A 14,235-nucleotide genomic window follows, 5' to 3' on the forward strand; every position below is an offset into this window, starting at 1 on the left:
ATGAAGGTGTGTTTTGCTGAACCCGACTTGGACATTATCTGGACTGGACCTGTTTTTTTTTTTAAAAACCTTTAAACGAAGCTAATTTCATTTACAACCAGGTCTGGTGAAGATAAGGTCCTTTTTTTTTCTTTTTTTTTCTTTTTTTTAGATAAGATAAATAAATATTTTTTTCGATAAAAAAAGAAAGTAAAACAATATAAAAATAATTACATTAAAAAAAAAAAAAAAGTAATGAAATGAAAATGTTAGTGGACCAGCAGCACAAACAATCAAGTGTGCTTCAGGGACTGTGTCCCTTGCAGAAGTGTTGTCCATGTTGTGGGAACCAGAATATTGGTAGCAGAAAGATGCACTAGTTCAGGGGTCGGAAACCCAAAATGTTGAAAGAGCCATATTGGACCAAAAATACAAAAACAAATCTGTCTGGAGCCGCAAAAAAAATTAAAAGCCATATTACATACAGATAGTGTGTCATGAGATACAAATTGAATTAAGAGGACTTAAAGGAAACTAAATGAGCTCAAATATAGCTACAAATGAGGCATAACGATGCAATATGTACATATAGCTAGCCTAAATAGCATGTTAGCATCGATTAGCTTGCAGTCATGCAGTGACCAAATATGTCTGATTAGCACTCCACACAAGTCAATAACATCAACAAAACTCACCTCTGTGGAAAGTTTGGTGGACAAAATGAGACAGAAAAAGAAGTGGCATAAAACACGTCCTATAAAGTCGGAGAAAGTTATACATGTAAACCAGGGGTGCTCACACTTTTTCTGCAGGCGAGCTACTTTTCAATTGATCAAGTCGTGGGGATCTACCTCATTCATATATATATAATTTATATTTACTTATTTATGAAATATATGTTTTTGTTAACAGGTTGAAGGTGTTTAATGATAATGCAAGCATGTTTAACACATATAGTTAATATTGTTAATACATTAAAGGTGTTTAATGATAATACAAGTATGTTTAATACATATAGTTAATATTGTTAACAAGTTAAAGGTGGTTAAAGATAAAACAAGCATGTTTAACACATATAGTTAATATTGTTAACAACTTAAAGGTGGTTAAAAAGTCTGCGGGCTATAGAGCGTTTTCTATTGGGGCTCCAGTACTATGGAATGCCCTCCCGGTAACAATTAGAGATGCTACCTCAGTAGAAGCATTTAAGTCCCATCTTAAAACTCATTTGTATACTCTAGCCTTTAAATAGCCCCCCTGTTGGACCAGTTGATCTGCCGTTTCTTTTCTTTTCTCCTCTGCTCCCCTTTTCCTTGAGGGGGGGGGGGGGGGGGCACAGGTCCGGTGGCCATGGATGAAGTGCTGGCTGTCCAGAGTCGGGACCCGGGGTGGACCGCTCGCCTGTGCATCGGCTGGGAACATCTCTGCGCTGCTGACCCGTCTCCGCTCGGGATGGTTTCCTGCTGGCCCCACTATGGACTGGACTCTTACTATTATGTTGGATCCACTATGGACTGGACTCTCACAATATTATGTCAGACCCACTCGACATCCATTGCTTTCGGTCTCCCCTAGAGGGGGGGGGGTTACCCACATATGCGGTCCTCTCCAAGGTTTCTCATAGTCATTCACATCGACGTCCCACTGGGGTGAGTTTTTCCTTGCCCGTATGTGGGCTTTGTACCGAGGATGTCGTTGTGGCTTGTGCAGCCCTTTGAGACACTTGTGATTTAGGGCTATATAAATAAAGATTGATTGATTGATGGTTAACGATAATACAAGCATGTTTAACACATATAGTTAATATTGTTAACAACTTAAAGGTGGTTAAAGAAAATACAAGCATGTTTAACACATATAGATTCCTTTCTTTCATGAAGACAAGAATATAAGTTGGTGTATTACCTGATTCTGATGACTTGCATTGATAGGAATCAGACAGTAGTGATGATAACGTCCGCATTTTCGAATGGAGGAGAAAAAAAGTCCTCCTTTCTGTCCAATACCACATGAAAGTGGTTGGTTTTTGGCATCTTATTTGTCCAGCTTCCGTACTCCTTTGTATACACTTTACAAGAAATACATTGTCGGCAAACTCCGTAGCTTGCTAGCTTGTGCACGCCAGCTTTCTGAGACTCTTATTTTGGTAGCGCAGGCAGGATGAAGCAGAGCTTTTATTGTGCAACTGTGCAGTCGGTCTTTGGAGTTTTGACGACAGGTACGGCGCCAGAGTCTGTTGAAATAAAGTGTTTCTCGCCTTCCAGTCGGTAATTTTAATGAGCTGGCAGCAGCCGGCGCCATCTCAGAAGACCCTCGGGTGCCGTGAATGTCAATCAAGTGACGAAAGTGACGTCATAGTGAAGATTTATGATCGCTCATTTTTAGGACTATTTTTTTAATGCCTGGCTGGTGATCGACTGACACACCCTCCGAGATCGACCGGTAGATCGCAATCGACGTAATGAGCACCCCTGATGTAAACAAACTACGGTGAGTTCAAGGACCACCAAAATTAGTAGGACAAAACGGCGCTCGCCAAATACTCGAATCAGTGAAGCATGTTTAATATAAACAGTGTGCTTTGTAACAATTAGGGAGGCTTGTGTCATGTTTGTCCTCCAACAGAAACCATATTAAAACAAAAAATTGATTTTTTTTCCCCCTCATCTTTTTCCATTTTACATACATTTTTTAAAAAGCTCCAGAGAGCCACTAGGGCGGCGCTAAAGAGCCGCGGGTTGCCGACCCCTGCACTAGTTGAAAGTGTATCGTGTGTTTTTTTCTATGTTGATTTAATAAAAATAAAAAAAATTAAAAATTTAAAAAATTTTAAAAAAAGCAACTAATTAATGGTGAATATGTTCCCTATACTAAAGTGTTACCGAAATCATAATTGGAGCCCTTGCAGTAAAGTAATACGGTGTTTTGAAGTGAGATATTACCTATTGGAATAATTGTTTGTAAGTTATCACAAAAGAAATGTTGTATTATGAATGCTGTATTTCGAGGCCTAACAAAAGGATGAAGGCTCGTGAAATGCCACTGTGCTTTCAGCACGGACAGATGGCAGGATGTGCTCAACTCCTGGAGGAACTCTCTTTGAAGTGTTAAACGAACTCTCTTTGAAGTAATTCACAAACTCTCTTCCAACTATTTGGTCAACGCTATTTACGACACGCTGCCCTCTTGAAGTCACTGTGGACAGGAGACGGGAGGGGTTGTCCATTGTCCTCCAACTCTCTTCCAACTATTTGGTCAACGCTATTTCCAGGAAGAGCCAAGCCCGCGAAGTCCTCTTCTTGGACTTCAAAGCGACTGAAAACAATGACTGTTTTACATACCTCCCTATTCCTATTGTGACATATGTTGGTGCGTGAACATGGAACATCTGAATTAAAAGAGGAGACGAGAACCTTCTTCGTCAGAGCGTGCTAAGACACTGTAAGAGGTTACAGGTTGAAGCCGTCTCTCCTCAATTGAGTCCAAATTGAATTCTGTCTCTGTTTGATTCCTTGCCTTTTGTCTTGTGTAACAGATGTCCTGTATTTGAACCTGACATTACCTGCGGAAGAGCTTGATGTTGCTCTGGTTGTTAGTAACGGTGGACCACTGGCTGATGAGCGGGATGGAGAGGTTTCTCCCCAAGTGGGAGGAGTCACAGGGCATGAGGGAGGAGCTAGAGCAGAGACAAGGTTGGAAAGAGAAGCAGGACATGAGGTCTTCACAGAGGACGAGCGCTCGCTCACAGCTGAGCCTGCAGCTCCAGCACGACGGCCTCCAGCTCCTTCTTCTCGCGCTGACCCTGCACCGCCAGCTCGTCCACTTTGGCCCGCAGACGCTTGTTCTCCGTCTCCACGTTCTTCAGCTGCGACTCGCGCAGCCGCACCAGCTCCTCCAGGTAGCCCTGCAGCGGGAGGGAGACCGGCACCTCAGCTGAGCCCGGGGCGAGAGCGAGGCGAGGCATCCGTCACCTTCTGGGCGTAGACGATCTTGAAGCGCTGCTCCATCTTGCGACACTTGTTGCTCCAGCTCTCCTCGTCGGTCACCAGCGGGACGTAAGGGTGCTCGGGGACGCTCTCCTCGCTGTTGCTGCTGTCCACGCTGCGCCGGTCCTCGTCGTCGCTCAGACAGTCGTAGCTAACAAGAAAGGGGCGGGATTTAGGGCGTGTGCTAATGCTAAGCTAACAGCTAACAAGCTCACCTTTGGGTGAACTTCAGGTAAGGAGTGTAGTCGATCACAGCCGGGGATTTTCCATCCAACGTTTCCCCCTTCAAGCAGAAACTACATGGGAAATTGACATTTAATCACAAAACTTTTACTCCTCAAAACTGACATCAAGTTATAGGGATGATGTTTGATAAGAAATTATCGAGTTCGAGCCTATTTTATCGAATCCTCTTATCGAACCGATTCCTTATCGATTCTCTTATCGAGTCCAGATAGGTTGTTGTACATGGGGGAAAAAAACACACAATATGTGGTTTAACAAAAGCTCACTTTTATTATATAAGAAAAAAATAAAATTTAATAAATAAATAAATATTGACTGTTACCCCCCCTAAAAAAATACAATAAAATAAATAAATATTGACTGTTACCCAAAGTATATTAAAGGGGAACATTATCACAATTTCAGAAGGGTTAAAACCATTAAAAATCAGTTCCCAGTGGCTTATTTTATTTTTCAAAGTTTTTTTTTCAAAATTTTACCCATCACGCAATATCCCTAAAAAAAAGCTTCAAAGTGCCTGATTTTAACCACCTGTCCATTTTCCTGTGACGTCACATAGTGATGCCAACACAAACAAACATGGCGCATAGAACAGCAAGCTATAGCGACATTAGCTCGGATTCAGACTCGGATTTCAGCGGCTTAAGCGATTCAACAGATTACGCATGTATTGAAACGGATGGTTGTAGTGTGGAGGCAGGTAGCGAAAACGAAATTGAAGAAGAAACTGAAGCTATTGAGCCATATCGGTTTGAACCGTATGCAAGCGAAACCGACGAAAACGACACGACAGCCAGCGACACGGGAGAAAGCGAGGACGAATTCGCCGATCGCCTTCTAACCAACGATTGGTATGTGTTTGTTTGGCATTAAAGGAAACTAACAACTATGAACTAGGTTTACAGCATATGAAATACATTTGGCAACAACATGCACTTTGAGAGTGCAGACAGCCCAATTTTCATCAATTAATATATTCTGTAGACATACCCTCATCCGTGCTCTTTTCCTGAAAGCTGATCTGTCCAGTTTTGGAGTTGATGTCAGCAGGCCAGGGAAGCTAGGGTTTAGCTCGCTCGTCTGCGGGAACAAACTGCCGCCATTGCTTGCCGTGCTACCGAGGTCCTTTGTCCCTGAATTGCTCACACACTCCGGCAGATTCAATGGGGGTCTGGCGGCAGATTTCTTTGACTTTATCGTTGGAAATGCATCTGCTTTGAGTGTCGCAGGATATCCACACATTCTTGCCATCTCTGTCGTAGCATAGCTTTCGTCGGTAAAGTGTGCGGAACAAACGTTCAATTTCTTGCCACTTTCGCATCTTTGGGCCACTGGTGCAACTTGAATCCGTCCCTGTTCGTGTTGTTACACCCTCCGACAACACACCGACGAGGCATGATGTCTCCAAGGTGCGGAAAACAGTCGAAAAAACGGAAAATAACAGAGCTGATTTGACTCGGTGTTTGTAATGTGTTTGAGAAAATGGCGGATTGCTTCCCGATGTGACGTCATATTGTGACCTCATCGCTCCGAGAGCGAATAATAGAAAGGCGTTTAATTCGCCAAAATTCACCCATTTAGAGTTCGGAAATCGGTTAAAAAAATATTTGGTCTTTTTTCTGCAACATCAAGGTATATATTGATGCTTACATAGGTCTGGTGATAATGTTCCCCTTTAAAGCCCCACTTAAAATCTTTTCGTTTTGGTTGATTTTGGCGGCGCCAGTGGACCAAAGCGGTAGTGTTTTGCCAGAAGAAGACAACATTTCCCATGATGACTAGCGCATATAGTGTCACACTGACATGATGCCCCACTATGTACTGGATTCTCACACTATTAACTAGATGAACTAATATTGTCTGTTGCTACCCAAAGTATATTAAGTGGGATTTTTCAGAAAAATAAATATATACAGTAACACAAAAACAACCTGTCTCTGTGATCACTATAGGTGTATAAATAATAATATAGTGTTAAATAAAATCAGTCCCTTGGGCACAAAACTGAAAATAATACAGCTCTCCAAAAAGTGCACTTCTGCTGCTATTTGACATAACTGTTTGTTGTGATGCTTTGACATTTTTGCACTTTATTTCTTTATTGAAAAAAAATTCTATGAAGAGAAAAGTTGTTTGCAAATGTGGTTACAATGCAAAAAAAATGAAAAGTTAAAGCTAAAAAAAGAAATACACTTTATTGAGTTAACATTATTTCTTTTGGCTCATAGGACTTCTGAGGCAGCGGACAAGTACCGACAGGCCAAGCGGTGTGCGGCTTCAGCGGTCGCAGAGGCAAAAACTCGGACATGGGAGGAGTTCGGTGAGGCCATGGAAAACGACTTCCGGACGGCTTCGAAGCAATTCTGGTCCACCATCCGCCGCCTCAGGAAGGGGAAGCAGTGCACTATCAACACCGTGTATGGTGCGGATGGTGTTCTGCTGACCTCGACTGCGGATGTTGTGGATCGGTGGAGGGAATACTTCGAAGACCTCCTCAATCCCACCAACACGTCTTCCTATGAGGAAGCAGTGCCTGGGGAGTCTGTGGTGGGCTCTCCTATTTCTGGGGCTGAGGTTGCTGAGGTAGTTAAAAAGCTCCTCGGTGGCAAGGCCCCGGGGGTAGATGAGATTCCTTAAGGCTCTGGATGCTGTGGGGCTGTCTTGGTTGACAAGACTCTGCAGCATCGCGTGGACATCGGGGGCGGTACCTCTGGATTGGCAGACCGGGGTGGTGGTTCCTCTCTTTAAGAAGGGGAACCGGAGGGTGTGTTCTAACTATCGTGGGATCACACTCCTCAGCCTTCCCGGTAAGGTCTATTCAGGTGTACTGGAGAGGAGGCTACGCCGGATAGTCGAACCTCGGATTCAGGAGGAACAGTGTGGTTTTCGTCCTGGTCGTGGAACTGTGGACCAGCTCTATACTCTCGGCAGGGTCCTTGAGGGTGCATGGGAGTTTGCCCAACCAGTCTACATGTGTTTTGTGGACTTGGAGAAGGCATTCGACCGTGTCCCTCGGGAAGAGAGTACGGGGTATCGGACTGTCTGATTGTGGCAGTCCGCTCCCTGTATGATCAGTGCCAGAGCTTGGTCCGCATTGCCGGTAGTAAGTCGGACACGTTTCCAGTGAGGGTTGGACTCCGCCAAGGCTGCCCTTTGTCACCGATTCTGTTCATAACTTTTATGGACAGAATTTCTAGGCGCAGTCAAGGCGTTGAGGGGATCTGGTTTGGTGGCTGCAGGATTAGGTCTCTGCTTTTTGCAGATGATGTGGTCCTGATGGCTTCATCTGGCCAGGATCTTCAGCTCTCACTGGATCGGTTCGCAGCTGAGTGTGAAGCGACTGGGATGAGAATCAGCACCTCCAAGTCCGAGTCCATGGTTCTTGCCCGGAAAAGGGTGGAGTGCCATCTCCGGGTTGGGGAGGAGATCTTGCCCCAAGTGGAGGAGTTCAAGTACCTCGGAGTCTTGTTCACGAGTGGGGGAAGAGTGGATCGTGAGATCGACAGGCGGATCGGTGCGGCGTCTTCAGTAATGCGGACGCTGTATCGATCCGTTGTGGTGAAGAAGGAGTTGAGCCGGAAGGCAAAGCTCTCAATTTACCGGTCGATCTACGTTCCCATCCTCACCTATGGTCATGAGCTTTGGGTTATGACCGAAAGGACAAGATCACGGGTACAAGCGGCCGAAATGAGTTTCCTCCGCCGGGTGGCAGGGCTCTCCCTTAGAGATAGGGTGAGAAGCTCTGCCATCCGGGAGGAGCTCAAAGTAAAGCCGCTGCTCCTCCACATCGAGAGGAGCCAGATGAGGTGGTTCGGGCATCTGGTCAGGATGCCACCCGAACGCCTCCCTAGGGAGGTGTTTAGGGCACGTCCCACCGGTAGGAGGCCGCGGGGAAGACCCAGGACACGTTGGGAAGACTATGTCTCCCGGCTGGCCTGGGAACGCCTCGGGGTCCCACAGGAAGAGCTGGACGAAGTGGCTGGGGAGAGGGAAGTCTGGGCTTCCCTGCTTAAGCTGCTGCCCCCGCGACCCGACCTCGGATAAGCGGAAGAAGATGGATGGATGGATGGATTATTTCTTTATAGGGGGAAAGATGTGATGTTATGAGCGAGGCTAGGGAATATAACAACTGCACTACCCAGCATGCAACGGGAGTGACGAGCATGCGCGGTAGCCCCGAAAAGTGTTTTTGCATTATGTCGCTACCCGGCTGCTAAGAATGAGGTTATGAGCACGCTGTGAAAGTAAACGTCAAGAACTCAGCCAACACGCCTCGTCTGCATTATTTATAATCAGACAGACAACACATATACAGTGTGATTTTGTTTTGTTTACAAGGAAAGAAAAACAAAAGTTAAAAAAGTGAGATATGTTGTATATATATGTATGTGCTGCGGTTGCTTTAAGAACGTTGCGACAGCTGCCGTAAAGGAGGTGCGTTGCCAGCCTGGTTGCTATGTTTCCGGTTGGTCGTAAAAGTGTCCGTCATGTGTTTGTACCCTGCTCAAATCTCTCAGTAAAGTTATTCATTGGATTATACCTTTTTGTTTTGAACTTTATTACACCTTGGAGCGCTTTTTCCGGTCCATTGTTTTTCCTGCTTTCCCTATCTGCGCCCAATGACTGAGCTACGTGACGTCATTTCTTGTGATGTCACACGGAGCATATCTGGTCGGGACGGGATTCGTTCCCAGGGATTCGAATAAAGAACCAACTCTTTTTCTTTACTATAGTGGTCTCGATAACGGGTACCGGTTCTCAAAAAGGGATTCGAGTTCGAGGACTCGGTTCGTTTCTTATCGAACAACTGGGAAAACCGGTTTCGAGTATCATCCCTATCAAGTTATTAGGAGAATATTTTTTAACCTGACCACACCCTGTCTTTTCCATCTTTGCAAATACACACATTGTTTCTTATTTAGGTGGCGGAAGACGAGGTACCAGGAACGAGACGACGGTAGAGTTAACTTTCGGTTTCGATCCCCGCCAAGGCATTGCAGTACACTGCAAAAACTGAAATCTAAGTAAGATTAAATATCTCTAATAAGGGTGATATTTGCTTATTTTTCTGTCAGATAAGATCATTCTTCTCACTAAGCAGATTTTATGTTAGAGTGTTTTACTTGTTTTAAGGGTTTTTTGGTCCTAAATTATCTCAGTAAGATATTACAGCTTGTTGCTGAGATTTGATGACCTATATTGAGTAAAACATGCTTGAAACTAGAATATCAACTGTTGCAAAGCTGTGTCATCAACACTCACAAGTAGAGATGTCCGATAACATGGGCCTGCCGATATTATCGGCCGATAAATGCTTTAAAATGTAATATCAGAAATTATCGGTATCGGTTTCAACCTCTCGATATTCCCGGGAGACTCCCGAATTTCAGTGCCCCTCCCGAAAATCTCCCGGGGCAACCATTCTCCCGATTTCCGCCCGGACAACATTTTTGGGGGCACTGCCTTTAGCGTCCTCTACAACCTGTCGTCACGTCCGCTTTTCCTCCATACAAACCTGCGTGCCGGCCCAGTCACATAATATATGCGGCTTTTGCACACACATAAGTGAATGCAAGGCATACTTGATCAACAGCCATACAGGTCACACTGAAGGTGGCCGTATAAAGAACTTTAACACTGTTACAAATATGCGCCACACTGTGAACCCACACCAAACAAGAATGACAAACACATTTCGGGAGAAATATACACCCATACCAACATAGTAGGTGATTTTTTTTTTACCCTTTTTACCCCGATCGAGACGGGGTGTGACGTTCATATGTCGTCAATATTCAGTGATTTATCGTTCATAGTTAAAGGCCTACTGAAATGCGATTTTCTTATTTAAACGGGGATAGCAGGTCCATTCTATGTGTCATACTTGATCATTTCGCGATATTGCCATATTTTTGCTGAAAGGATTTAGTAGAGAACATCGACGATAAAGTTCGCAACTTTTGGTCGCTGATAAAAAAGCCTTGCCTGTATCGGAAGTAGCAGACGATATGCGCGTGACGTCACAGGTTGTGGAGCTCCTCACATCCGCACATTGTTTACAATCATGGCCACCAGCAGCGAGAGCGATTCGGACCGAGAAAGCGAGGATTTCCCCATTAATTTGAGCGAGGATGAAAGATCCGTGGATAAGGAAAAGTGAGAGTGAAGGACTAGAGGGCAGTGGGAGCGATTCAGATAGGGAAGATGCTGTGAGAGGCGGGTGGGACCTGATATTCAGCTGGGAATGACTAAAACAGTAAATAAACACAAGACATATATATACTCTATTAGCCACAACACAACCAGGCTTATATTTAATATGCCACAAATTAATCCCGCATAACAAACACCTCCCCCCTCCCGTCCATATAACCCGCCAATACAACTCAAACACCTGCACAACACACTCAATCCCACAGCCCAAAGTACTGTTCACCTCCCCAAAGTTCATACGGCACATATATTTCCCCAAAGTCCCCAAAGTTACGTACGTGACATGCACATAGCGGCACGCACGTACGGGCAAGCGATCAAATGTTTGGAAGCCGCAGCTGCATGCGTACTCACGGTACCGCGTCTGCGCATCCAACTCAAAGTCCTCCTGGTAAGAGTCTCTGTTGTCCCAGTTCTCCACAGGCCAATGGTAAAGCTTGACTGTCATCTTCCGGGAATGTAAACAATGAAACACTGGCTGTGTTTGTGTTGCTGCAGCCGCCCGCAATACACCGCTTCCCACCTACAGCTTTCTTCTTTGCTGTCTCCATTGTTCATTGAACAAATTGCAAAACATTCACCAACACAGATGTCCAGAATACTGTGGAATTTTGCGATGAAAACAGACGACTTAATAGCTGGCCACCATGCTGTCCCAAAATGTCCTCTACAATCCGTGACGTCACGCGCTGACGTCATCATACCGAGACGTTTTCAGCAGGATATTTTGCGCGAAATTTAAAATTGCACTTTAGTAAGCTAACCCGACCGTATTGGCATGTGTTGCAATGTTAAGATTTCATCATTGATATATAAACTATCAGACTGCGTGGTCGGTAGTAGTGGGTTTCAGTAGGCCTTTAATATTGTAAATCCCACATTCTTTATTTTCATGTACATTCTCCATGTTTTGTATGGTTTTGCTGTAATAATTTGACAATTTGTTGTTATTATTTTGGAATATATTACTTAGTTATATAAGTTAAATCATTAAAGTATTTCAATTCCTTTTTTTTTTTTAAGTATATATAAATAAATAAATAATTGTATAAAACGGACAAAAAAAATTAATAAAATAAAAAAAAGGATTTAAATTACTAGTCTGTTCAACTTGAATGTCACAAAATTCTATAAAAATAAAACAACATTGTTATTTTCAATAAAAATGTGCACGTTTTCCATTTTTTAAGTACCAGTAGTATCAGCTAAAATGTAAACGACACCGATCCCCCATCCCAAGATAGTGTTTTCTCACCTGGTTCCTCCGTGCTCAGCCACTTATGTTTTGACATGACTTTTATCATGTGTGTATGTGCATGGCAGGAGGGAAATAGCGTTTTGTGTGGCAGGGGGGCGTGGGGCTGATTATATAAGGAGTTTTTTTTTAAATGTAAAGCACTTTGGTTGAAAATGCTATACAAATAAAGTTGTATTTGATTTGATCCCTAAGTCACAGATGCCATAAATCACATACAACAATTTAATATTAAGGCATGGAATAGGAAGACACAACACTAGCGTAGCATGGGATGCTAAAGTGCTAACATTACACTCACATTTTCACAGCAGCATCATGCTAGGTTAGCATATTCACTGAGGAAAAATGCTCAAATTTACAGCTCACACGTTTGACTGACAAATAGCTGGCAGAGCTTTACTTTAAGATGTGTAGCAAAGCCTGTTTGAGCGCCTTTACGCTCAAAAGCGGACTCACCTGAAGTCGATGGCGCTCAGGCCAATCAGCATGCCAGTCAGGACGGTGGCCTCCTCTCTCAGCATGATGGCGCCGTCGTCATAAAACCTCCTGTCAAGTGATGAAGACCGTGTGAAATGATTTAGTGCGCGCCGCACCTTTAAGAGTTAGGCCTCACCTGGTTGTTCTGGTGTCCCTCAGGGCGGTGGACACGTACTCAGACAGACGTTTCTCCATCAGCGCCACTCGAATCCATGCTCGACCCTAAACACGGAGGACGGAACACTGCAGCGAGTCCACTATTTGACGTGACTTCGCCGCGCGCGCTCTCACCTTGGCTCGGGACGTGCTGATGTTCTCGATGTTCTCGATGCTGGCGATGCAGTTGTTCTGCACCTTGCTGCACGCCAGTCGCACGTACTCCCAGAAGCTGCGCTGTCCGTCCGAGGTGAACCAGCTGCCCGAGCCTGGACGACCGCGGCGGGACACGTGAAAGACGTTTGGACTTAGGGATGGGTATCGTTCACATTTAAACCGGTACTCAACGTACCTATTTTCGGTACTATTGTGTGTGTTAATAAATAGTAATTGTTTTGATAGTAAGATGTCATTTTTTTAAACATATTAAAAAAATTATTGTTTATGTTTTATTATCACATTCCTGAGTCTCAATTACAGTTGCAAGTCCAAGACGTTAGATGGCAGTAGTGTATAGTTTATTGTGTGTTAGCTAGTCTTTTGTTGCGCCCTAAAAAGTGTTAATACTGTAAGTATTGTACTTGTTACGCATCAGCGATTGTAACGCGCTTCTTCGTTGTAGTGTTCATTAACAAATTCGGAGGTGTTGAAATTGCCATGTGAAATCGCTAATGCTAACCAGTCGCATGTCAATAGCCAAGCCAATGTATATTAGCATCAAGCTAGCGCATTTTTGGAAAAGTGGAGCCTTACTTGGAGTGTTTTACTTGGAGACCCGCAGACGTGAGCACATCACCCCTATTTTAGCGTCCCTTCACTGGCTCCCTGTGCGTTACCGAATACATTTTAAACTCCTTTTATTTGTTTTTAAATGTCTAAACAACCTCGCGCCAACCTATCTCTCCGACCTCCTTCAGCCTTACTGCCCCACCCGATCCTTAAGATCAGCCGATCAGCTGCTGTTGACGGTCCCTGACACAAGGCTGAAGCTTAGAGGTGACAGAGCTTTCGCCGTTGCTGCTCCCAAGCTCTGGAACGACCTACCCCTGAGTGTTAGACAAGCCTCCTCTCTTCCTGTTTTTAAATCTCTCTTAAAAACATACTTTTATTCCATGGCTTTTAACACTGAGTGATATCCATCCTGCAATGGCGCCCCATAATACACCTGCTGTGATCCTGTTTTTATGTTTTTATGTTTTTATTAATTCTATTTTAATTATTTATTTTTCATCGTGTTCTGTTTGTGTTGTGTTGTGTTTGCTCGGTACTCGTTTTATCTTTTAACCGGCTCATTGTACAGCACTTTGGCTACCCCTGTGGTAAATTTTAAATGTGCTCTATAAATAAAGTTGATTTGATTTGATTTGATTTTTTGAGTCAGTTTCTTTGTTGGCATTGAAAATTGCATCATTACCTAGAGCAGTGTTTCTTAACCGTAGGGCTGGGGCCCATTGTTGGGTTGAGAGCACTCTTTAGAGCTGGGGTGTCAAACGTACAGGTTTTATCCGGCCCGCGGGATGAGTTTGCTAAGTATAAAAATGAGCCGAAATTTTTGAATAAAAGAAACTGCTGTTCTAAATGTGTCCACTAGATGTCGCAATAGGAATTATTTGTATCGTTGTGGATTATGCTACATATGTAAAAAAAATTATAAACTACATGATGTTAGTGCACCAGCCAAGGAAAATTATCAAACTACAAACCCTGTTTCCATATGAGTTGGGAAATTGTGTTAGATGTAAATATAAACAGAATACAATGATATGCAAATCATTTTCAACCCATATTCAGTTGAATATGCTACAAAGACAACATATTTGATGTTCAAACTGATAAACATTTTTTTTTTGCAAATAATCATTAACTTTAGAATTTGATGCCAGCAACACGTGACAAAGAAGTTGGGAAAGGTGGCAATAA

The 14,235-nt window shown here is 43.7% G+C and overlaps 1 protein-coding gene across 1 annotated transcript in view; it reads right to left on the minus strand.

Annotated features, from left to right (window-relative positions):
* The window catches only part of rundc3aa (RUN domain containing 3Aa), a 58,285-nt gene that overhangs the window by 4,279 nt on the left and 39,771 nt on the right, over nt 1–14,235 (minus strand). The window contains exons 4-10 of the mRNA XM_061981325.1: nt 12,451–12,584; nt 12,296–12,381; nt 12,139–12,228; nt 4,181–4,261; nt 3,951–4,116; nt 3,726–3,883; nt 3,542–3,655 (exon numbers count right to left, since the gene is read on the minus strand). Coding sequence (XP_061837309.1) covers nt 3,542–3,655; nt 3,726–3,883; nt 3,951–4,116; nt 4,181–4,261; nt 12,139–12,228; nt 12,296–12,381; nt 12,451–12,584 — 829 coding nt within the window. The remainder of the gene's footprint in view (nt 1–3,541; nt 3,656–3,725; nt 3,884–3,950; nt 4,117–4,180; nt 4,262–12,138; nt 12,229–12,295; nt 12,382–12,450; nt 12,585–14,235) is intronic.

This window comes from Nerophis lumbriciformis, linkage group LG24 (genome assembly GCF_033978685.3).
Source record: "Nerophis lumbriciformis linkage group LG24, RoL_Nlum_v2.1, whole genome shotgun sequence".
In the NCBI taxonomy this organism is placed as follows: Eukaryota; Metazoa; Chordata; class Actinopteri; order Syngnathiformes; family Syngnathidae; genus Nerophis; species Nerophis lumbriciformis.